This window comes from Eretmochelys imbricata, chromosome 3 (assembly GCF_965152235.1).
Source record: "Eretmochelys imbricata isolate rEreImb1 chromosome 3, rEreImb1.hap1, whole genome shotgun sequence".
In the NCBI taxonomy this organism is placed as follows: Eukaryota; Metazoa; Chordata; order Testudines; family Cheloniidae; genus Eretmochelys; species Eretmochelys imbricata.
Genome location: NC_135574.1, coordinates 18,379,140 through 18,405,229, shown reverse-complemented (window position 1 = coordinate 18,405,229; position 26,090 = coordinate 18,379,140). Strand labels below are relative to the sequence as shown.

Here is a 26,090-nt window from a genome sequence, read left to right as displayed (position 1 = left end):
CGCCACGGGCCCCGCCCCCGAGTGGGCGGAAGGAAGGGGGCTCCCCGGCCCTGCTGGGTGGGCCGGCCGGAGGGCGCGTGGAACGCGCACGGTTGATACATTGTAGCGCCCGCCCTGCGGGCTGCGGCCGCGGCACCAGGTGAGCGGGGCTGGGGGGCCGCGCGGGGCAGCGGCGGCGGGTGCGTGACTGGGCGCTGGGGACACAGGGGTGCGCTGCGCTTTGTGGCGAGTTCGCGGTGTCTGTCCCGAAGGGGCCAGCCTCTCAAAGGCGGGTCCCTGCTGTCGGCAGGCGAGGGGGCTCGGGGGGCGGGGAGAGCGCTGGGAGTTTCGCTGGAGTCTCCGCGGCGCGGCAAAATCCTTCCCCCCCCCCCCCTTGCAAGAGTGCGAGCGTTAGACAGCGCGGCGGCCCCAAGCTAGGGAGAGACCTAGGGCGCCCGGATAGAACCCCAGAAAGCGGGGTCGTCTTTCTTGCTGCTCGCTCGCCCCCGGCCTCGGGGATTACTTCACTGGCCGCCCTTCTGTTTTGAAAGCGTGCGGGCGGGATTGCGGGTTGTCAGGGCATGGGGATGAACAGGTCTGACCTTCCTTCCCCTTCCCCCTGGGTTTCCTTGCTCTGCACGGGGAGGTGGCGTCGTCGGCTGGGCTTGGTGAGCTGGGTAGTTGTAAATGAACTAAAAGGCAGGTTTCACGCGCCTGCTCCTATTCCCTTGGGCCGTTGCTGGCGTTCTCTCGAAGTGGCTGCCGAGTGGGGTGCCAGGCGTAGCTTCGCTAAATGGCAATAGGACGCTACAAATCAGTCATTCAAGAGAGTCTGGCAGAGCTGCGGTCGCTAGTTATTGCGGAAGAGAAGTTATATCTGAGTTAGGGGATGGTCCTGGCAGTGGATGCAGTACATTGGAGGTTTGCAAGGCTGCCACATCACCCAAATGGATAGCAACATGCATTTAAGGAGGTTGGAATTTTATTCCACCCCCCCCCCGTGTGGGGGGTGTTGTTGTTTTTTTCATGTGACAGTTCAGAAAGTGGATATGTGATCCTGTTAGGATTATAGGTTTATATGTACAAAGGCTAGGGTAGCTTGCTGTATATTTGGATAATTTGTGGCTTATGGTATTGCATGTATGTCACTTTAACTGGAGCTGGTCAAAACTCTTTGGCACAGTGACTTGTTGACCATAATGAAGATGTGGAAGATAACTGTTTAGGTTAAGACTTTGTGGGGTTTTTGTTATCACCATCATTTCAGTTCTACAAAACAAAAATATTCTCCTTGGGCAAGAATGGAGTGAGAAAACCAAAAGCTGAAAATATTTTCTGGTAGTGTCCTGTTTTTTTTTTTTCTTTTTTTTGTTTTTTTAAAGGCATTTGTCTCTTTGTGCTTGTATCTAGTTCTTGTCTCAGACTTAGACTCTTTGGGTCAGGGATTGTATTTTTGTTCTATGTTTGTACAGTCTAGCACAATGAGGTCCTGGTCCATGACTAGGTTCTAAGTGCTATCATAATACAAATGATCAATAATAATAAAACAGATAGTAAATGATTAGTCCCTGATCCAAAGCATTTATCATCCATTTTAGCAGCTGTAGTAGACCATGTTTTATGCTCTTCCTCTCATGGCTCTGTCACTTCCTCCTCCTAAGGAAAAAAACTTAAATCAGCGTAGCTACTCCCTGAACTCCAGATATGGGGGTGCTAATGTAGCTGTCCTTTGAAACAAGAGAAGCAGTGAGGTTGGATCTGTTTTCCTCACTTGAAACTTAATTTGTAGGAGGATAACAGTTAAACCGAGAAACAGTTTTTATGAGAAATTCTGTACCCACAAGAATGAATATGACAGGTCCCTGTTCCAAAGAGCTTATTGTCTGAGGCCCCAGTCTCATGGTTGGAGTCTAAATGATGGACTTGAGAGACATGTGAGGACGTAATGTACACAAGGAAATATATGAATTACAGGTATGATTACACAGATGCACATCTACATGTTTTGATGGCTGAAAAGTTTTTAAAGTGTAAGTGCCCATTTTTGTGAAACTAAGGGTAAATTTATAGTCTATAGTTTTGAGTGATATCTAGAAATGTCCACCAAAAGTTTGACTCTGAGTGAAATTATTTGTGTGAATTCGGTTGATTTAGTCATAATTTAGTATGCTCCTGGGGGAATTCTGCACCAAATAAATAAATTTCTGTGCCAAAAATTAAACTCTATTCACAATATTTTAAAATTCTGCATATTTTATTTGTCAAAATAATACAGTATAATCATGCTAGTTTCAATTTGTTTGGTATTTATTTCAAAATACCTGTCAGCAAGTATGTCTGTAACAATAAAGACAACAAAAAAGATTCAGTAAATATTCTTTGACAAATGGATTCCTTACTAGGCATATTAATACAGAACTTTGAAGAATAATTCATTTAAATTACAACACAGAAACAGATTTCCCACACTCCTCAGAAGCAGTGCAAAGGCTCGGGGTAGTCAGGAGTAACAGTAGCTGAGGAAGGTGGAAGTAATTGCTGTGAAGGAGCCCAGGAGTGAATCTGGAGGGTTGTTGGGTGAGGGTGGGAGAAGTATGGAACATTTTTTGGATGGGGAGGGATTGTTAGGGAATTGGGAAGCCTGCCCCATGCAGACCCTGACTGACCCCTAGCCTCTCCATTCAGTCAAGGAACGTTTGCCCATCCTGATGTATCTTTGCACCCATACTCAGCCACCCGTCCTCTCCTGTCCCCATGTGGCCTGCACCTCCCCTCAGTCACACTTCATCCCCATGTGGCTCTGCACTCCTATCCTGCCTCCCTCATCCCATGTGGCTCTGCACCCCCACTCACATTCAGCCCATGGCTCAGTGCTGTCGCCAACTAGCGCCTGTGCTCCTGCCCCAGTTTATCTCTCCCTCACTAGCCCTTCCGAACCCCAGTTCATGTGACCCTTCCCCAGCAGCTCCATGTGCCCACTCTCTATCACCCCACCCTCCATATCCTGTGCCTCCTCAGCTGGCTTCACGGGCAGGGTACTGTGAGAAAAGTAGCCTCTCCTCCTCCCTATCCAGGGCTGGCAGAGCTGGCTGCCCTCTCTTTTGTCACCACAGCAGTCTGTGATGGGCAAAAGGTGTAACCGCAACACGTCTTTGGCAGAAATGTATTTTCCACAGAGAAAAAAAATCTGTGAGGGACATGAATTCTGCACAACTGCAGTGGCACAGAATTCTCCCAGGAGTATCAGAACAAACTTAAGTGCTAGCTCCTATGTGCTATAGACTTCCTTGCCAGCAATATTTGTTAGAGTGCAAGTCACTAATTCCTCCTAATGTTAAAGAATTTGACTTCTCAGACTAAATACTGATACAATCTAAATATAACTAATGTAATTTTTTACTCCAAACTAAATAATTATTCCATTATATAAAGCCAAGTGTGTCTTTCACAGCTGGATAAGTTTGTATACTGCTTCTATAAGTGCAAGGCCTCTTTAGAATAGTAAAAACTTAGTTTTGAAGACTTGCTTCAGCCTGTCAGTGTTTTATAACAATTCTGATTACATTTTAACTTCATTTTTTCATTACTGTCAAATTACGTGGGTTCCAGACTTGAATATTGAATATTCTATACATTTCAACTTGAAGTAAATTTACCTTTGTTGTTTTTAATAATGCAAATATTTTAAAAATGCAGATTTTTAGGTAGGTCAAATATATAAACAAAACTGTCTGTACTACCATAGCCTTGCTTCTATATGTGCTATTACTGCCCTGTAAAATGGAGCAAGGACATTTTATATACAGTGTTAAAGGGACACTAACCGTAGTCTTTTGACTGATACAGGAAATATTGCATAATCTAACCAGTTAAAGAAAAGAATAAATACATTTAGAAATGTATTACAGCAGTATTGATTTCATCTGCTATTTTTGAGAGTGTGTCTGCATTTCTGTTATAAACTTGTTTTGTTTTTAGGGGTTTTATATGTAAAGATGAGACCATTAATATCCTGTTTAGCATAAATATCTATTTGGTTAACTAAATAGGATTATGAATTTTTGGCCAAATTTGGTTTTTGTTTTCTCACTATCTAATAAGCCCCAAAAGCAAGTGTAAGTTAGGGGAGGAACACTGATCCTAACTCTTTCTAGTTTTGGACACTTTTGGAAGTATTGTGAGTGTTGTTACCTGTTCTCCATTCTGTAATATCTATGCACAATGTGGTGCTTTGGAGCCTGATCCTGCAAGGTGGTGAGCCCTTTCAACACAGGTGGTGCCCAGCACTTTGCAGGATCAGGCCCTTAAACATGGTTCCAGCCTCACTAGGAATTTTTCTGCTATTTTTGGCATCTCAGATCTTTATTTTTTATTTTGTTTTTGTGGCTTAATATCTCTCATTGTAGAGAGATCAGGAGATAGCACAAGAACAATATGGTATTTTTCAGTCCTGCTGACTCAGCACATTAATCCTGTATATTTAGTGCCTGAAAATCCAGGATTTAGTCTCTTGCCACATATACAACAGGAATCATGACTTGACATAGCCAGTTTCTGGGACACTGCACCAATTTCTTGAAGAATAGAGAAGCCTTAAGGGAGGAAGTTGAAGGACACTGCATCTTTTGCTTATACGCACTGTTAAATGGAAGGTCATTGATGGAAATAAACTGTTACAAAGGATGCCTGTGACGGCATTATGGTCTTCTGCTACTGTCTGATGACACACTGCTCCCAAAATCTGTGAGAGAAGTTTCAACTAAATATGTGAAAATGAGGATGACTTGTTTTCTAAATTAGCATAAGAATGAGGGGATATTTTTGCATCAATGTTGTGTGGTGTGTTTTGGGGGGGGGACTTTTTTGGGGGGAGGTGCATTGAGAAAATGTAATAACCTAATCTTCCTCCTTCTAATGTTTTGAGGGTGAAAAGGGTGCTGGGTATATTCATGATCAAATTAGAAGCCACAGGAAAGCAAAGAACCATCTGGAGACTTAGGAATCTGAAATCTTCCCAAGTGAAGTATCGACACAGAATAACTTTTAACCATAGAGAAACTGTAAACAATTTATAGCCTTCAGAAGTGTGCTACATGTGTTAAGAATTTTGCCTGTTTCTTAAAAAATTTCTTTTCATAATTAGGGGAAGCAGCAGCATGAAAGATGTTGACAAAATTGGAACTTTAAAAGAAGAATGGTAGGTACTTATTTTTTCTTTGTATGGTTCTGTCCTGTCTTGTACCGTCTGTTTATTAATTCAACATACCGTTAATTAATAATAAATCAAACCTTCTGTAACGTCTATGAAAAATATTATAGATTTAGTGACTATGGTTTGATATGCACGTTTTATTTGGCTCCTGCCTTCAGGAATGAAAGTTGAAATAGAATCCAGTGACATTTTATTACATTTTTTTTTTTTTTCAGGCTAGCACATCTCTTGTTGGCTTGTTTCTCACTGCCTCTTGAAGTACAAAGCTGCCATAACTAGCCGGCTGGCTAGAGCAAATGTTTCTGCTCCTATTATCCCATGTCACTGAGGTTTTTTTTTATTATAAAGCACTGAGGAACACTTGCAATTAAAAACAAAAGCACTGTGTTGAAGATCTGTGTTCACTTTGTCCATCTGCTCCACATACATTTAGGTTTTTGGGTTTTTTTTAGAAGAGGGAAATTGCTTTTGCAGAACACTTCTCATAGAACTGCAGACACAAATTCTAAGGGTGGAAGCTTTCCAAGTGGCTGCATGAACATTTATGCTTACAAGTAAAATCATAAATCTGTCTGCCTTTCTGCTTTGACCCATTGGAAGCCTTTACATTATATGTGAAGATGTCTAGTCTTTATGCCTATTAAAACCTTAGACTTTAAGGAAAAACACTGTAAATGCCTTAACAAATGCTTATAGTTCATCTGATCTTTTGTGAGAGGGGCAAGAGGGACAATTCATCGTAATGATGTAGTGAAAATGGGGAACGGGGGGGGAATTGAATTGAATTTTTTCTTGATGTCACTAGACAAGTAAGATTGTTGTATCTAACAATTTTTATGCTAATATTCTGCAATGAAGATTCTTGTTAATACAGACCTAATTATCATACTGAGCCATTCAAATGAACAATATTTTTTTCATGAACATTCATTCTAACATGAAGTCCTAATTTAGGAAAAATATTCAATTTTCTTTTATATAAGAGTTGGGATTATTTGAACTGTTTGAAATACTTCCTGAAGTGCTAAATTAAATAAACTTGTCTGAGCTCCTCAGTAATGATTATCGTAGAAGTCAAATACTGCATGATCCTATCTGAGAACTTAAACCAAGAGGTAATCAGTCATTCAGAATGAACTATCTAGTGTCTAGTCAATAAAAAGACAACATAGTAAAAAGGAGTCTGTGTTCCTTTACACTGTGTACATAGAGGTACATAGCACTGTGGGTGGAAAATTGTACTAGACAGTAAAATGTTTTTGTAGGCTTTCACACCATGCTCGTTTCCAGAATATCAAAGCCTTCCGTTGTATACTTCCAATAGGCTAGAGTAGCACTGGGAAACAGCTATATTCAGGTTTATCAAATGCAGTGCTAAAGACCACAAGTGTCACAGAGGTTTTAGGGATGTCGGGGTGAAGGGCAAATAACCAGAAAATTAAATACAGGAATGACTGATATAGAGACCATCTTTGTTTTGTAAATGACTTTTGAATTTTATCTCTGAAGAACTTGGCATGTGTTTTTGCACAAGTGGCTCAATGACAGCTAACTCAGACAACCGCAAATGTTTTTCTTAGTAGCAGGGTTGACTTTGACGTGCAAGTTTTCTGACTTACTATAGTAACAAGAAGAGATCACACCCTCTCATAGAGTTGGATTCCAAATTTAGAAGCTTCAGTATGGATGAATTTAATTCCCTTTGTACTATCTTTGCATGTCAGAAGAATGGTATAATGTGAATCTGCTATAGGCTGAGCCTTTTCATGAAAAGAATAGTGCAGCAAATAAAGCATATTAAAATCGTCCACAAGGCTGTTCTAGTTCCTGTTTTCTAACAAATTACAAAATACATGGGATATGGGGAGGAAAAGACCTTTTTATATGGAATTTCTTGTGTCCTTTAATGTGTCTCCTTAAATGACTCTTATTTCGTAGGATGTGTAAACAAGGAACTGATGACCAAATTCCTAATGGTACAGAGCAAAGCTGTGAATTTTTTGTTGATAACCTTTTTGAGGAAGCTCAGAAGGTTGGTGCTATATGCATGACACCAACTAAAGTTAAGACTGAAGTAAGTGGTCAGCCTTTTAATTTGTATTAATTTGTTAACGTGTCAATGTTTTATCATGCTGGGTATAAATTCCAGAACCAATTTACCAGGTGAAGGTAATGTACCAATAGTAACTACTGAGCAGACTTCCATGTGGAAATCATCTGGTTAACTAGGAGAACTTGACATGGAGATCAAACCCTGTGGAACTGGAGTAATGAACCCTTTGTTCTCAAGAATGATGGAAAAGCATGCAGAAGAGCATCCCACGGCAGTGCATAGCAGAGAGGAATATGCAACCCAAGGTTTTGATGTTGGACAGAGGTGACAGACAGTGCCATAATGTCTTACACATGTTCCCTCCAAAATGTATTGAGTTTATTTTATGGTGTGCCTAAACTAGTTGAAGAAAACCTCACTATGCTAATGAGAATAATAGTCAAGTCTTCACACATTCTAATTTTAAAAAGTAATAATTCAGTAACTGGGATTCTAAAAGTCTATTAGTCAGTTTTGGGCTACTTAAGTGTCTGGAAAACTGGTTAAATAATAACTTTAGTTAAATCAATTTAAAAGTGCCTTGAATCAATGTAAGAGTGTGTCCACTTGAAGGATTTAGCTGAATCAGTTTGTACACTGATTAAATAGGTACAAATTATTTTTGGGTAGATAAGGCCTAAATGGACAGTGAGCAGATGAGAAATGAGATGTGACAGTTGGATGCTTGGCACTGGTCTGTAGCTCCATGTGTCTTGTTTTGTCTCTCTCTCACACTCCCTATTGTTGCATGGGGATTGGGAGGGATACAGAGATAACAGGCCTTTTGGAAAAGGAAATTCCAAAGAAGAATTTGGAGGATGTAAGGGTCTTGATACGGCACCTTCACGTTTTAAAAGTATTTATAAAGGAGTATAATTTGGCTGGGTCCCCTACTCTCTTTAGGTGGACCATGCTAGAAGGCGAGCATTAGCCACCACCAATTTGGTAAACTTAATGTACCCTCTCTACACACATTCCCCCACCAATCGTACATCATTTGAATGCCTGTTATGTCTACTTTGTTGTGAGGTATTATGTTGTGCCGTTACCGTAGAAATGGGGATAAACAATTAAACCATCAGTATGTTTAAATATTTGCATTCATTCCTGTTAGTTTTATGACTGTATTATTTCAAGACATAACACTGGATTTCTTTGGGACCTCAAAGCATCACGACAGCTATCTAAAGGGTAAAACAAAATCTAATAATTTGTACAGGTATCATTGAAATGTAATAGCGCTGGTGATATTTTTAGACAACATCACTATCATCTTGTTCACCAGCATGACTCTGTCAAAAGTGTGTGGGTTACCACAGTCTTCATTGACTTTGCTGCACAGAACTGTGTACATGCCAAGATTGTTCTAACTACGGACACAATTGATTATGCAGTGACCCCCTACTGGTACAGGCACAAATAAGGTCTTGTAGAAACTCAGACGCCATTGGGCCCTTGCAGAATACAGGAAGTAGTTCATCATCCATATTTTTCCATCCATGTTGCAATGGTAATTCAATATCTGGTTTACCTATGTGCAAAGAAATCCAAATGGTTGTTTGTCAAGATGCTCTTTTGGTATGCTCTTAAAAAGTCTCCTTATGTGGTGGGAGTTTGGCCCCGACCTGTCCTTCTTTTGATGCCTAGATTGAGGTTTAAGCAATTCAGGTCTCTCTGGGTCTTTTATTTCTCGTTCTTCTCATACAGCACTGCACTAACCACTTGTTCGTTTCAAAGCTGTTCATCAGGCTCACTTGCCAGAAGAACATCCACAAAACATTTGGATGATTTAAATTCCTGCTGCAGATTACTAGCAGCTTGAATAGCATCAGCTAATTTTATTGTGCTGCATAAAACAATCGTAGACTTTCTTTGACCTTGCTATGTATGGAATGAATTTGCAGAAGGGGGCTGGAGGGTGGTTTCTAAACTTGCCGGTAATTTGCTATTGGAATAGCTTGCAGTTTCTACATCTGAGGAAAGTAGGGTTTTATACCTTTGTAGCAGCTTGGACAGAAGAACCTTCTTGTGCATAAAATCATTGTCTGCATGTTATCAGCTCATTGAAGAGTCAATGTCATAAGGTGACTATTGTTACAGTGTAACTAGATAATGTTGCTTTAAGATTAATTTTATTCAAGTAGGAAGAAAGGCCATGATGAGTGATTAAATTGCATCCTTAGCAATTAAGTCTTAAGTTCTGCACAATGTCATCTCGTCTTTGAAGTGCTGCCTCTCTTATATTGGTTGCTCTTTCAAATGTTTTCTATTTTATGAAGTGGTGGTGTAGTTCTGTTGGTCCCAAGATATTACAGAGACAATGTGGGTGAGGTAATATCTTTTATTTGACCAATTTCTGTTGATGAGAGAGACAAGTTTTGAGCTTACACAGAGCTTTACGTTCAGTCTTTTTCTCAACCACCTTGTCTCCCTATTTTATGAAGCTTTTCTTGTTTTCTCAAGCAAACAATGTAGCGGGACCAGTGGCTCAAAGACCTGCTTACTCTAGTGGCTATAGAAGCTGGTGAACATATAATGCTCTGTGATCAGATTTAGAGTCTGTTTTCTTTCCTGGTTCAATACAACTCTGACATGTGCCATGTTCTACTTGCTCGTATATTTCTAAAAGCAACCCCTGTGATAGAGAATTGGTCTATTTAAACATCATCTAAACTAGAAAATTAATTCAGTAGCTGCCAATACAATTAATCTCTCTTGGCTTTTGCTGCCAGCACCACAGAATTCTGCCCAGCACTGGTGGCTTAGGACAGGTTTACATTCTTTTGATTTTTCTTGACAAATAACACACTTCTCAAAGTTTGTGGAGTCTCTTTCTCTTTAAGATATTTGTAGCCTCATGTCTACATATTCTGTAACTTCCATATAGAGGTAAAATACCCAGTGTATATTGTTGGTAGTGCGACACCACTACCTCCAAATACTTACCAGCAACCACACAACGGAACCACTAACCCAGGAACCTATCCTTGCAACAAAGCCCGTTGCCACCTATGTCCACATATCTATTCAGGGGACACCATCATAGGGCCTAATCACACTATCAGAAGCTTGTTCACCTGCACATCTACCAATGTGATATATGCCATCATGTGCCAGCAATGCCCCTCTGCCATGTACATTGGCCAAACTGGACAGTCTCTACGTAAAAGAATAAATGGACACAAATCAGACATCAAGAATTATAACATTCAAAAGCCAGTCAGAGAACACTTTATTCTCTCTGGTTACTCGATTACAGACCTAAAAGTGGCAATTCTTGAACAAAAATACTTCAAAACCAGACTCCAATGAGAGACTGCTGAATTGGAATTAATTTGCAAACTGGACACCATTAACTTAGGCTTGAATAAAGACTGGGAGTGGATGTGTCATTACACAAAGTAAAACTATTTCCCCCCCACTGTTCCTCACACGTTCTTGTCAACTGCTAGAAATGGCCCACCTTAATTATCACTACAAAAGGGTTTTTTCTCTCCTGCTGATAATAGCTCACCTTACCTGATTACTCTCGTTACAGTGTGTATGGTAACACCCATTGTTTCATGTTCTCTAGATATAAAATCTCCCCACTGTATTTTCCACTGCATGCATCCGATGAAGTGATCTGTAGCTCACGAAAGCTTATGCTCAAATAAATTGGTTAGTCTCTAAGGTGCCACAAGTACTCAATTTCTTTTTCCTGGTAGTTTAGTTGTGGAAATAGGGTCATGTCCTCTGTAGGCAGGACTAAAGTCTTTCCTACATCTTCTGGATTTGTGGTCTATGGAGACAAGGGTAGAAGTAGATTCAGTGGATCAAGCTTTTGCATATAAAACTTATGAGCTTGTGGGACAATTTCACTCAAATTCTACTTACTGGTAGAATAGTTTGTGTTTTATATAGAAACTTTTATCTAAAGATCCATAAAGCACTTGACAAACATGACTCACAGTACCCCTGTTAGGAAGGTGATTATTATTACAGATGGCAAACAGAGACGATCTTCAAGTGGCTTGTTCAAGATTACAGAGCAAATGAGCCAGATAAGGGAATTAGCTGCAGAAATCCTGTGCTCTAACTTCTCTCTCGACCACCCCTCTCAAAATTAAAGTGAAAACAGAATGTTGAATGATGCAAAACCTAGGATTCTAGATCTAGCATTTCTCAAGATAGGGGTTGTTTAATTTTTTATTGGCCACACTGTGGCATGGGGTGGGAAGACAAAGATGGTAACTGTAATAATGTGGTTGATAAAGTCTTGCCTTGTGAACTTTTTAACCCAAAGGCCTTTTAGCATTCTGATTCTGCTTTTTAGAGGTGTACGGTCTTCTTCTGCTCTCAGGTCTAGAAATGTAGATCTTTGGAAATGTCATTTTTGTCCCTTGCTGTTGCTGTGTTTTGTACTGGCACTTGCCCAAGATGGATTATAGCGAGACTTGTGCCAGTGTAATTTTTCAGTCCCTTGAGTGGGTGAGCTAAAATCATAAGGAGATGCTAGTATACTGAGTTGTGTTTTCCCATGACTTCATTGTTTTTACTTCACAGGCTGATATAATTATTAAACTATGGAAAAATGGATTTACAGTAAATGATGGCGAACTTAGAAGCTACAAAGATGTTGCAAACCAACAGTTCTTGGATTCAGTTAAAAAAGGGTAAGTGAGCTTTGTCTGCTGAGCCGGATTGTGTTCATGCACTTCGTACATTACACTCTAATGCTGCATGAGCTTGTAACGCAGTTGCTTTGTTTATACACTCCGACAGCTGTGTATGAATTTATACTGCAGTTGTCTAAACTGGCCATTAAGGGTACGTCTGCGCTGCAGCTGGAAGGCATGATTGCCAGCACAGGTAGGTAGACGCATGCTGGCTCAACTTGAGCTAGCACACTCAAAAGATAGCCGCGTAAATGCTGTGGCACTGTCGGCAGCTCAGGTTAGTCACCTGAATCCAAGCGTACCCTGCTCCCTGGGTCTGAGCTTGGGCTAATAGCCCAAGCCGCTGCCTGTGCCTAAACGTCTACCCTGCTGTCTTTAGCATGTTAGCTCAAGTTTATCTACCCATGCTGGGCAGCACACCTCCCAGTTGCAGTGAAACCTAATCTAATGCCTGGTCTACACCTACATGTTAAATTGACCTAGCTATATTGCCCAGGGCTTTGAAAACCTGTGTGCCCTGGGCAACATAGTTAGGTTGACCTAACCCCCGTTGTAGATGCGTCTAGGAAGAGTTCTGTCGACCCAGCTACCACCTCTCAGAGAGGTGAATTAACTACATTGACAGAAGAGTGTTTTCTTCCTCAATCTAGGAACCATCTACAGTACAGTACTGCAGCACCATAGCTGTGCCACTATGGCTGTTGTAGTGTAGACCTATTCTAACACTGCAAGAATTAATGTCCAGCCAATATAGTAGCTTTTAGATGCTATGGTTAGTCACTCAAAAGTCCTGAAATAGACAACAGAATCCATGCCTTGAAGATGTTACTCTAAAGGTACAATACAGAATAGAGGACAAGATCAAGTGCCTGCCGGTAGTTGCAGCTGAACTGCTATATGAAACAGATTGATTAACTTGAGTGTAGACCAGGCAGTACTCAAATGGTGCTTTCGTTGTGGATACTCAGACTGCTCAAGTTTGAGGCGTGTTGGTGGGACTTTTGGGGCCGGGGGGGGACATCTGCGGCCACTGCCCATGAATTTTTATAAAACTTAAGGTTGGTCAGGGTTTCAGTCAATTACCTGTCTCCCCCCTGCCCCCATACTAATTCACTATTTAAGCAAAATCTAAATCAAGGTAAACTTTTTTTACAGCTATATGAATTTATTTAACCATTGTCTTTTAAATTACAAATCTTCCTTTCCACATTGTTTCAGGTCTAATTCAGTGTTAGCAGCACTTCAAAAAAATTGTTTCATAAATATGCTATAAAATCATTCTTCTCTGTGAATGCAACATACAAGAGTATGTGCTCCTATCCATAATCACAATGAGCAGCCTGTCATTAGCTGGGAAAGTACACAACTCTGAATCTATAAATACCCATATGCTGCTAGGGGAAGGCGAGGTGGGTAGGGTGGACAAGCTTATCTTCTAGTGAAATAATTACAAACTGTAAGCTTTCAGATGATCCCTGGAAGGTAGTTAAATGTGAATAGAATATTGCTAGTCAAACAGTGTTTAATTCACTAAAGATCCTAGATATTCGTGATACTCTATAGAAAATACTAAAATACATACCTTACTTTGCTTACTCTATAATTACACCTGTTAATCAAATGAGTTTCCATATATCTGTCTTAAAAAGGAATTCTGTACCAGAAAGGTGGTCTTTATCCCATTACCAAAGAATTAACATGCTGTAATGGTGTTTAGTATTAACATTTCACAATTTTTATTAAAGATACTGGTATTACATTTCTTTGTTTTGATATTTCATAATATCTTTTAAAACTGAACTGTAGTTTACACAATACCCATGATGTGTTGTCTTTGCTTTTTTAGTTTTTTCACTTCCTAGTTACCTCATAATTCAGTAATTTGCAATGGATGCCTAGCTCATCAGTGTGATTTACAGATTATGCTGAGTATGTGTTAGTAAAATAGCTGCAGTGTCGCCAACTCCTTTTTGTATGGATGAGCCAGCCACATGTTAATCAGAGCTGTGTTTCAGTTTTTAGACCAAATATTGTTACGGTCTTTTCTTCACATACAGAGAGCCTTATTTTAATTTTATATGTATTGGATTTTTTTTTAAAGGGAGTTGCCAATTGAGTTACAAAAGACGTTTGATGATGATGAGGTGGATGTGAATGTGGAAGATAAGAAAGACGAGGTGTATGTATTAAAGAAGCCAATATTTCACCCCTTTTCTGGACAAGGTTACCGGTTAGGCAGGTGAGTGGTCTAATGGGATGTATGCCTTCTGAGTGGGTTGAGGTAGGGGAATAACTCATATCTTCATCCTTTGTGTTCTATCTATAGTAGTATTTTCTCCAATGACGCTATCCTGCCATACAAGGATTTAAATGAAACACTGAATTTCCTCTTTAAAAGCAAACTATGCAAGACGCAGCCTATGAAGAAAAGGTGAATATGACATTCACCTAGAGGTTAGGACAATGGGCAAGAGGATCTTGACTAAATGAGCAAGTTCCCTGGTATTCAGCCATGTAATTTATCCCAGTAAAATAGTGTTTAAAATTACTGCTGCATACATTAAACTGATTATTTTTCTTTTTAATTCCCATCTATTTAGTGTAGAAATTCTAATGATAGTTTTAAAACTAGACTGAGCTTATAAATGCTACCAATGGCATTGTGGTTTGGAGGATTGATTTTTGAGGATAGACACACCAGGAGCTTCTGAATGCTAAACCCAGAGATGCCACCTGAGTGCTGATCTGGGTACCTCTCTGCCTGCATTTCTGTCTGTGAAATAGGGATATTGCTTACCACATGGGAGCACTGTGCAGATTGTCAGCACAATCCTTTGACAAATGTAACTATGTATGTGCCTCTTATTTCCAATAACCAGTCTAAAAATATCCCAACTGATAGCTGCTCTTGTGATTCTAAGCGAATTAGTGATAACTCTGTGCTCTAAAATACAGTAATAAAGTAGATGGTTTTTCATAACCCTGATCAGGCCTGATTGATAGCTAAGTCCTTGCCTCAGAGTCCATAATTAACACTTGTTGTTAATTCAATTGAAGTTGTATCAATGCTCCAAATTGTTTCACACACATTAAATTGCCTGTTAAAATGATGTCTGCAGATATGGAGGGAGAAATGGCAATGGCGAAACTTTTTGGGTAAATGTGAAAGCAGCCACCAAAATTGAGATAAATAGGAAAAGCAAAATCTGGCCTGAATAGTGCTGGAATTTGACTAAATGGTTGAGACAGATTGCTGACTTAAGTGGTAAGAGGCAGGGTTGTTGAGTTATTTGTTGTGCTTTGTCATGCCTATAGCACAGGGGTGGGCAAACTATAGCCCACAGGCTGGATCCGGCCCATCAGGGCTTTAGATCCGGCCCGCGGGATTGCGCTGCACTGCTCCCGGAAGCAGCTGGCACCATGTCCCTGCAGCCCTGGGGGGGCTCAGTGTGCTGCCCTCACCTGTGGGTACCTCCCCCCACAGCTCCCATTGGCCAGCTTTTGGGGGAAGGTACCAATGGGAGCTTTGGGGGGAGGTACCCACAGGCAAGGGCAGCGGGCAGAGCCCTCTGCTCTCCTTCTCCCAGGGGCCGCAGGGATGTGGTGCTGGCTTTCCGGGAGCAGCACAGGGCCAGGGCAGGCAGACAGCCTGTGTGCACTGCTGCCACCCCGGAGCCGCTCCAGGTATGTGGCGCTGGGCCGGAGCCTGCACCCCTACCCTGAGCCCCTTCCTGCACCCCAATCCCCCTTCCCTGACCCCCTCCTGCACACCGCATCCCCTCCCGCACCCCTGCCCCAGCCCTACATCCATGGACCTGCATACAATTTCCTGACCCCCATGTGGCCCTTGGGCCAAAAAGTTTGCCCACCCCTGCTATAGCAAGTAGTAATCCTGCCTTCCAACAGACAAACTAAAATCTGGAAACATGCTATTCTTAAACTTCTTTGTGTTCTGTTTACAAGTTTCATACAATGAAACATTTTACTACTTGCTCAGCATTTTTGTTAAGGTTTGCAAGTTTAAAATGTCCTCTCCCTCCCCCCCATTAGTCGAATCAATGGTATATTTTAGCTTGTTTTCTTTGTAAAAGTAGTAAATATCATGCTAGTCTTGGAAACCTAAACAATGCTTGGGGATGAGTGGGGCGGTGTTATGCACTTGTCTTCATAAACTAAAACAGTTGCTATCCTACAGAATGTTGTGATTCATTAAGGCAGGTATTCATTACTACTGAGAGAAAGGGTGCTATTTTCACTGATATAGGAAGGGACAGAATTCCTAAGGAGAATCATGGGCTATTGATGCTGTAGTCCAGGATCTACTCCAGTGTGACTTCAGCTGCACTATACAATTTAGGTCTGGTCTACGCTAAGAGTTAAGTTGACCCATCTATGTCTTTCAAAGATGTGAAAAATTCACATCCCTGAGCAGTGTACTTAAGCTGACCTAACACCCAGTGCAGATAGATTTGTTAGATTTAGATGTATTTCTGTTCTCCCTCAATGCTGCACACTCAACATTTTACTTTTGTGGTTTGGAGAACCATTGTAGTTTAATTATGGTGCTTTAAGGTTAAGCAAGAGCAACAAAAAGAGAACAAAACAGCAGGATTGAGAAAAGAGAGTAGAAAGGTGGATTGGTACAGATGGATGACTGCTGACAGGTGATTTTAATACTGATTTTGAATAATCAAAATAACCTGTAAGACTTTGTTTTTTTCCATTGTACCTCTGTGTTTTACCTAAACCCTAACTATTTGTAGTCTAAGTGCAAAATATCTCTGATCAGCATTACATGTTGTATATAGTTGTAATCTATCAGCCATGATACAATTAAAAAGTTAGGCCACATAAATAGAGGAAGCCATATTTTAACCCTTAATATCTAAAATTATTACATTGGTGGACCACTTATTGCAAGTATGTTTATAATTTATAAGATTTAGGACTAGCCTTTTTTTCAGTGTTTAGAGATTTATTCTACCACACTTAGAGCAAAGCATCACTAATGGGTGATGTGTAATCTATTTTTTATGCTTTATAAAAGGGTAAGTACCACACATATCACAGTTAAGCCCTCCAACAAATTACTGTTAGCCTGCAAATTCTTCAGTCAAACTCCTGAAGGTGTTACTTTATTTCCTCCCAGTGAAGGATATATAGGCAACAGAACATCAAGTCCTATTATTTAGGCATTTAATTCTACATCTTATCTTTATCACTTAAATCTCTCTCTGTCTCTTAATGAAAATAAAGATTATTTTAAATTATTTAACAGAAATAGGATATTCTCTCCCTTACATCATGTTTGAAGTTGTCAAGTCGAAGAGTTGTGCATCTCTCTAGTAAAGCCTCAACTTTAATTTGTATTCCTAGGCTTGCTGCACATCTGTTAGTACACTCTGACAGGATTTAGAACCTCCTAGAAATGTTTTCGTTCAGTCAAAAAAATAGAAGAGGTAATGACTATTCTAGCTTATGATTTTATGTGGACTGCATAATCTTTTTTTGGCTCTTCTTTCCAGTGCGACTCCAAGAATAATTTCTAAAGTGAAAAAGGACCTTGAAGCTGAGAACAAAAGGCCTCTTCCTTCAGTAACACTAAGCGATTTGGAACCAGTCACTAATATCCAGATCTGGTTAGCAGATGGGGAAAGGATAGTACAAAAGTTTAATGTTTCTCATAGGTAAGATTTATCTTATCGCTATCCTATATAGGACTTGGAGGTGATTATCCCATTAACCCTTTTACACTAATACGTCTAGAAATTCTTTAAGTATTTATATGGCCTTTCATCATCTGAGTTCCTCTCAGATACACAAAAATAAAGATGACTTTTTTTGTCCTTCCAAGCCTGTAGGAGAAACCAATCAAGTGCTGTATGTACCCGTGTGCGGCAGAAGGGAAAACAAAACATAACTGCCAATGAACGTAATAGACTGCCAAGTTAATTGATCAAGATCTGCGTAATACCAATTTATCAAGGCATAACTGTTGGATTTTTGTCATTTTACTGGCAGTTAAGTGTTTTTGAGGTGTCTATAATTCCTTGATGCAGGTTCTGTTATAGGGGATCTTTTAGGGACAGTACAGATTTTTACTGTTTAGTTTTAGTTTATCCTTTTTTGTACAGCTTACTTATTTTTAAGACCATCTGTCTTCAAAAAAAACAAGTGTCTTCCAGGAAGTTCCTCCAAAGAATTTTTATGAGAAACTCACTAATAAAAGCAATTGATTGCTCATGGCTGGGATTAAACACTAGTGGCAGGTGAGGATGGGGTGGACAGCACGACGGACGTGAGGCCTTGAAAAATCCACTTGCCTGGATCAAGTAGAAAGCGTTCCCTGGTAGATGCCATCAGTGTCTAAGTGCCTAAGCTTTCACTCTTTAAAATTAAATTTTTTTCTAGCCCTTATGGTTGCAGAGAGAACCTTTCAGATATGAACTTATTCTAACCCAGTGTCTGCAGACTTAGGAAGAGGATTCAGAGCCACTGCTGCTCGTAGCTTTCCTGAGCTTCAGCAGAGGTGAAAAGGACCAGTCTCATCAACTTTCATTGCTGCTATTGAGAACCCTGTGGGCAGCAATGATCTGGGCAGATTCAGATTGATTGTGCTGCTGAGGCAGTCTGCTGGTGAGGAGGGCCCAAAAACTGAGGCTGGAGGGGAGAGGTAGAGTAGCAGAAATGCACACCCCACAAAGCAGCCAGGAAACTGAGGGAGAAGAACAGTAGTGGAAATCCCATCCACCCTTGCATCAGCTGGAAGATTGAGGTAAAAGGTGAAAAACAGGAGACAATGTTTCTCGTCCCTCTCAGCAGTCAAAGGGAGTTACGGGAGGTGATCCAAATTTTAAGAGAAACCCCAAAGCAGGGTCCACGGTCAGAACACAGGTGGAAGCCCAGCATCCTGCAGGGGGGAGAGCACTCATCTAGGTGTCTGTCCTGACAGTGTGGGTGGAACATTTCAAACCAGTCTGTGACTAATTTGTCTACTGGGTGTCTAGTAAAACTTCCAAGCCCTGCAAGGGGCTCTGATAAAGCTGTAGTCAGGGTACACATGTTTTTTAGGGGAAAGTAGGATCAATTACTAAAGGAGATTAGGTTGAAGAACTACAACCTTCAGTGACCTTTTCCTATAATTTACTATGCTGATAACACAACTGTAATATATAGAATGAATATCTTGTGCTATACATCTCTCTGAAGTGATCATAAAGCTTACCTTCAACACCAGTTCAGGTTGTATTGCTCTCTCTAGTACACTGTATATTGGTTTATACCCAGTCAAGATGGCAGCCTGTAACTGCTTAGTCTATCTCTGAATTCATCAAGATACTAGAAGTCTGAGAGGATCCATTTGTTAGTGTTCACTGTCTCTAAAGCTCTCTAAAGTCATAGAATCCAAATCAGGCCATTACTATAGTGGATCGTTATTATTAATGAGGGGTGCGTTTGCATTTTGATTATTAAACCTTTTATTGGCGGGCTCAATATTTTTCCTATTCCAAAATATATAGGATTAAAATTCCTAATATGTTTTCATCCTAGTGCAAATAGATTCATCTTAACAGTTCTTCAGACCAGTCTTATCTGACAGATTGTAGTTGGTATGAGTAGAACATCCCCTTTCACATAACCATATTGTCAGAAAACATTTAAAAGTGTTATTCTATCATAACTTGTATTTATGCTAGTGTACCAATGAGCTTCTGTGGTCTGTTGTACATATACATGCTGTCAAGGTTGCTTCCTCACTCTGAACTCTAGGGTACAGATGTGGGGACCTGCATGAAAGACCCCCTAAGCTTATTTTTACCAGCTTAGGTTAAAACTTTTCTCCAAGCTACAAACTGTTTTACCTTTTGTCCTTGAACCTTTATGCTGCCACCACCAAAGTGTCTAACAAAATATTAACAGGGGAAGTGCCCACTTGGAAATGTCTCCCCCCACCTCCAATATCCCCCCCCCCAAGCACTACACCCCCTTTCTTGGGGAAGGCTTGATAAAAATCCTCACCAATTTGCATAGGTGAACACAGACCCAAACCCTTGGATCTTAAGAACAATGAAAAAGCAATCAGGTTCTTTAAAGAAAAAGTAAAAGAATCACCTCTGTAAAATCAGCATGGTAAATACCTTACAGGGTAATCAGATTCAAAACATAGAGAATCCCTCTAGGCAAACCCTTAAGTTACAAAAAGACTCAAAAACAGGAATATACATTCCATTCAGCACAACTTATTTTATCAGCCATTTAAACAAAACAGAATCTAACACATATCTAACTAGATTGCTTATTAACCCTTTACAGGAGTTCTGACCTGCATTCCTGCTCTGGTCCTGGCAAAAGCATCACACAGACAGAGGACCCTTTGTGTCCCGTCATCATCCCCCCCCCCCCCCGTCCCCCGCTTTGAAAGTATCTTGTCTCCTCATAGGTCATTTTGGTCAGGTGCCAGCAATGTTATCTTAGCTTCTTAACCCTTTACAGGTGAAAGGGTTTTTCCTCTGGCTAGGAGGGATTTAAAGATGTTTACCCTTCCCTTTATATTTATGACACATGCGCTGTAGTTAAAAATAACAGAAATTTTAAGGCAAATTCAAGGGACTTGTCTTTATGGTACTATGATATTCTTAACCATTATTATCATAAACGTGTTTTTTCATTGGAGAGGGCCAGAAAATGGCTAAAAGCACTCTATAGTATGTGCTGCTGCTGTGTTTAAGTTAAGGGAAAAAACATTATGTGCTTCTGACCTTAAATAGTTCAAGTGTAAATTCCACAACTTCCATATCTAACATGAATTTAGTGCTGGTGAAGAGTCCTGGGTGATGTGGCTGAAGTCACAGAGCAGGTAGAATTTCAGGGTATTCTATGTGCAGAATTAAGGAGAAACCAGAACGAAGGCACGTTCAGCTAGCATGCCAGTTGCTGGGTCATAGTGAATGCTGTGGGAATGTATTGTGTAGATTACATATAAGGGTTTATTGCAACTCATGGCTGCAAAGGAGAGTACAGTAGTATATAAAAACTAGTTCCACTAGCAGTGCAAGAATCATACTTTGGAAACTGCCACAGAGCCTGCATGTATGCTGCATTGTGTGCATGACTTGTGCTCACCCCCACACCTCTTGAAAACAATTGACTCACATGCTTAGAAGCATTTTAACTTGCTGGATATTCTTTTTCCTTTTCAGAATAAGCCATGTCAGAGACTTCATAACAAAATATCAAGGATCGCAGGGAAGTGTCCCCTTCAGCCTGACCACATCTCTTCCTTTCCTAGAGCTGCTGGATGAGACTCTCACTCTGAAGGAAGCTAACTTGCAGAACGCTGTTATAGTTCAGAGACTTCAGAAAACAACTGAGCCTTTCAGAAGTTTATCATAGTCTTTGGTTTTAAAAGTACCTTGATTATGACAGTAGAACTGCTGCTGCAAGTAATGGCCAAAAAACCATAAAGACTTACCCAAACAAATTAGCTTTCAGCTCACCAAAAGGCTACATATAAGTTGAACTTAGCTAGACAAAACCAAAAAAAACCTGAACAGCAATATCTGGACGCACTGTATCATCTCCACAAAGCTGCACTCTTCTTAAAGAGCAAAATGTGTGTGTTGTGCTGTAGTTTGCGGTATTTTCTAACCATTTCAGTGTTTGGAGACCAGCAATAATGAAGCAGAGGTAACCTAGTAAGACGGAGCCCATCATCTAAGTTCCTTCTAGCTAGAAAGCACTAATGGCCTTTTAAAGGGATGTTTGGGTTAAAATCATGAGTCTAAAAGACTTGTGTTACTAATAGCATTTTAAGTGAAAATTAAGTCTTATTTTATTTTTTCACTTCAGTTTGGACAGAGAAACATGAGTGAAACCAAGTGGTTTTGTTTCAATCAGTCAATTTCAGGTTGTGATTTTTTCTTACACTAATGTTTATCATTGAAGCATCTGTAATCTAGACTTGCATTTAAACACTTTTCACTATTTCCATAGAAACTCTTAAAGAAATAATGAAAAGCTATTGCAATTAAGTTTAACAATCTAAATTTTGGGACTTCCCTTTCAAAGCCTGTATTACACTTGTGCACATGGGAACATCTGAAGACAAGAATGAGTTGGCTCCATTGCATGCTGTACGTGAGGTGCTACAGCGTAGACTCCTGAGGTTTGCTATTACTAATGGTTGAAATAGCTGCTTGCCTCACTGGCAGCTCTGTTCCCATCCCCAAGACATGGAATGTCATGACAGGTGTCCTTTGAAATACATGTGCCACTAGCTGCCTAATCTATTCTGACACATGTAAGACACAAGCATGACACCCAATAACTTTAACAGTAGACTAAAGATGGCTACAGAGAAATATATAGTTAAAATACAAACTTCCATCTATGCCAAATTGCCAGATATGGGCAGAGTTAATTTGCACATGTAAGTCTTCCAATAACATTTTAAAACCCTTATTTGGCAATAAAGCGGCTTCCTTCTCCTCTGTTCATTTGTTTGTTCTTTATATCAATCCTCACTTTCTGTTTAAGTTTGGTTTATTTTGCAATGTATAAAATATGCCTGTCGTCGTGCTTTTAATTCGTGTCCCCATGGCCAATTACAATTAGTATGCCATACATTACCTGTTGAGAAACCAATAGTTTCCAGTTTGCATGAATCATTAAGTTCAGTAGTGTGTGGATTTGTGAATGGAGCCCTAAAGGTCCGTTGGATGTCATTTTCCTGGACCCTTCAATGAAGAGTAACTGGTTTTGTGCTGCATTCAAAAGGGGAAATTGTTTGGTTTAATACTTGTATTCACTACAGTTAAGTGAGAGGGTTTGTTTTTTGGGAAATATACAATTACGGCACTGCAGTGACCTTAGTTCTGCATAAATCCAAGAATTTTTGAACCCTAGCTGACTTGCTTGTTTTGCTACATCATCCATACTGAGGTATGGGTGAAGCTGTCCAGACAACGTGCGTGGTATGGTTTGAAATTTAGCTTTGCAGTAATCATTCAATGGAGAGACAAGTTCAAAAAACGTATCTTTTTAAAAATTACCACTTCTTTTACAAATTTATTTTGCACCACTTAACAAAATTAATTACTTTTCATTCAGCTTGGATAACACAAAAGTACAGCTCAGTTTTGCTTACTGTTAATTTCACTTGCTGACTCCTGTTAGCACAGCACATGGAATGTTCTGTTGCAAGCATTCTCTTTTTGACCCTGATGGTAGTAAGGGTTCTAAAACCACTCTCCTTTCATTTTCTAACAAAATGGAAGTTTGGGTGCAAAACATGCTAATAATTCCAATCCTGGTAGGAACTGTGCAACTAAATCAGGTACACTCCTTTAAAATAAAGTGAGTACAGTAGACACCTACAGTGGTATATCTGACTTCTAATTTGCAGAGCCGCCTGTAAGACAGGGGATTCTAAAATTCAATGCATTTGAATCTCTACTATAAAGCTATAGGTATAGGAAAATGCATGCATTTGATCATAAAAGGTCAATGTTCTGTTACATAGAATGTGCATGACACCTCTAAATAGCAGGATCCTGCTCCTGCATGTCTATATGAAATACCTTCTATTGTACCACCTTCTGTTAGTGAAAGAGACAAGCTTCTGAGCTACACAGAGTTCTCCAGGTTTAGGAAAGGAGTTATATATGCAATGTAGACATTTAGTAAGAAGAGTTAGTGCAACACAATTGAAGTACACAAAATCAGATTAAACATAGGCAGCTGTTCTTTCCAAAAACATGCTAGTAGGGTAAGGAGCAGTGTATTATTACTACATTGCAATACTTGTTCACTTTTATGCTACCCACTCCCTACAAAAAGAAAAGGAGTACTTGTGGCACCTTAGAGACAAGCCAATTTATTTGAGCATAAGCTTTCGTGAGCTACAGCTCACTTCATCGGGCCCGATGAAGTGAGCTGTAGCTCACGAAAGCTTATGCTCAAATAAATTGGCTTGTCTCTAAGGTGCCACAAGTACTCCTTTTCTTTTTGTGAATACAGACTAACATGGATGTTACTCTGAGACCTACTCCCTACAAAGGTTAGAGTATCTCTCTTTGGTTATGGGCTCTGTGGTGGATTATAATCTGCATTTTTTTTTTTTTTTTGAAACAATGATTGTAGCTGCAGTTGCAAAAAATACTTTAAATAGTACAATGGTTGTCTGTGAATCCAAAGCCTTAACATAATTTGGAAAGTCAAAATAGCCTAGAGCAAAATGACTGAAAGATACTCTAACCTCTCTCCCTCCTGCAACAAAGGTACAATTTAAGCAAGAAACTGTAAGTGAGGTTAGACACCTGCATTTGTGTATTATTCCTCTGCTTCTGTATTTAAACACCTGGAAACACTAAAACTAAATTAGAAATTGCTTCATGTGCTTGTGTTTTAAAAAAAAAAAATTTTTTTTTTAAATGGCGCACTTGCCTTTTGCTTGGTTTAGCCTGTTTCTTAGGACAACATTTGGATTAAGGTTAACAAGTACGAAATGCTGGTGGAGTGGTGTTATAAATCCAAAGGCATTTTAAGGGCCTGATCTAAAGCCCATTGAAAAAACTTCTTTTGCCTTCAATGGATTTTTGAACCAGACTCTAAATATGAAACTGCAATTGTAGCCTAAACTTGACTGGGTGAATGAAAAATAAATCATGCTGGACTGTCTAGGTAATTCTTTGAAATGCCTAGTTCTTTAGATGAGGAAGTTTGCTGCTACAAGCATTTTTGGCAACATAGGTTGCAGAGGGGTTGAATAGCAAAAATTATTGCTTAGTTTTCTGACTGTTCTGAAGCCAGGCAGCCCCTGTTTAGAGAATTCAATTAAATAATTACAGTAGTTGAGCTGTTAATCAGTCTGGCCGGCATGTGCTGCACAGGTGGGCTGGTTTATAAATCTTTCTAGGGGGGAATAAGTCCCTATTTTATTAATTCTAAAAAAGTGGTGAAAAAGTGAGTCTTAGGCTGCAACTGCAACCTGAAGTTCTTTCAAAATAACTAATCCACTCCACGTTTTGCTAATCAGTACATTTAGTTTCATGCCTAAAGCAGAAGCATTATTCCTTTGGCCCTAGGGGAGCAAAATTGGTTATAAGAGAATATGTTGTATAGAAAGAAAATAAGTAACTCGAAAAGCACCCCCCACCCTAGGAGTAATAGCGCTGACAGGGAAAACACCCATGCCAAGTTTCAGCCTTCCGGGACTATTTTTGATGGTCTAGTTGCTGGAAAACAGGTGTGCTGACAGACATCTGCTGTGTTAGAGCTAACTAAAACGCCACCTTGTAATTAACAATCGTGCCGTTGGATGTGCTGGTTATTTATAAAAGCACACCTTGCAGGCGTTTGTTCTTCTATCCACTCACAAGGTAGGTATGGATCTGGATCTTAAGTTATTTTAGGAATATGATCCTGAGAATTTTAAAACAAGAATAGAGCTATGCAGGTGGTCGCCTGAAGCCCAAGTATCATACTAACATAGAATAACCTCGAGTTAGTATTTGAAATTAAATTAATTTAAACTACACTTAGGCGGAAAAGTGGAACTGGGCATGGTTACTCTCCAATCCTTAGTTCAATACCAATGTAACACTGGATTCTGGCATATCTGCGGCAGGGCTACAGCTACCAGCCAGGGGCCCGTTCTCTCAGAAAAGGGTCTTTCACGTGGGACGATTCTAAAACTTGTTACTTAAACAAAGAGGGGGCGGGAAGCGCCGGAGACGCACGAGATGAAATGGAAAGGCACGGTCGTGCAACCCTCACTTTGTCCTTTGTTGACAGCACTGGAGTCGGGAAAGGAGTTAGCATTTCACAGCTGTGGCCCCGTCCATGGGACTGGATAGGACATGCTGACGCATCTGATGAAGTGAGCTGTAGCTCACGAAAGCTCATGCTCAAATAAATTGGTTAGTCTCTAAGGTGCCACAAGGACTCCTTTTCTTTTTGCGAATACAGACTAACACGGCTGTTACTCTGAAAGCTGTACAGTCCGCTGCTCTATGCAATTTATCCAGCGCTGTGACGCCTCGTGCAAGGATCTTGCCTCGCTCCAGTAAAATAAAGTCTGACTTTTTGTTTTGCAAGTTGTTCGGAGAGAGGTCCCACCCCGTCCCCCCTCCCCCTCCCCAAAGGCGGA

The 26,090-nt window shown here is 40.2% G+C and overlaps 1 protein-coding gene across 3 annotated transcripts; it reads left to right on the top strand.

The window, feature by feature from the left end:
• Positions 1-22,433, top strand: UBXN2A (UBX domain protein 2A). 3 transcript variants are annotated; one of them, XM_077812462.1, is made up of 7 exons: positions 1-139; positions 5,123-5,176; positions 7,130-7,265; positions 11,829-11,938; positions 14,043-14,180; positions 17,467-17,628; positions 21,142-22,433. In XM_077812462.1, the coding sequence occupies exons 2-7, from the start codon at positions 5,136-5,138 to the stop codon at positions 21,332-21,334; spliced, it is 780 nt and encodes a 259-aa protein (XP_077668588.1). In that variant the 5' UTR covers positions 1-139; positions 5,123-5,135; the 3' UTR covers positions 21,335-22,433. The 3 variants fall into 3 exon arrangements, with proteins under 3 accessions (XP_077668588.1, XP_077668586.1, XP_077668587.1); XM_077812460.1 differs by lacking the exon at positions 1-139 and adding an exon at positions 1,935-1,953; XM_077812461.1 differs by lacking the exons at positions 1-139; positions 5,123-5,176 and adding an exon at positions 5,983-6,306.
• The last annotated feature ends 3,657 nt before the right edge of the window (positions 22,434-26,090 follow it).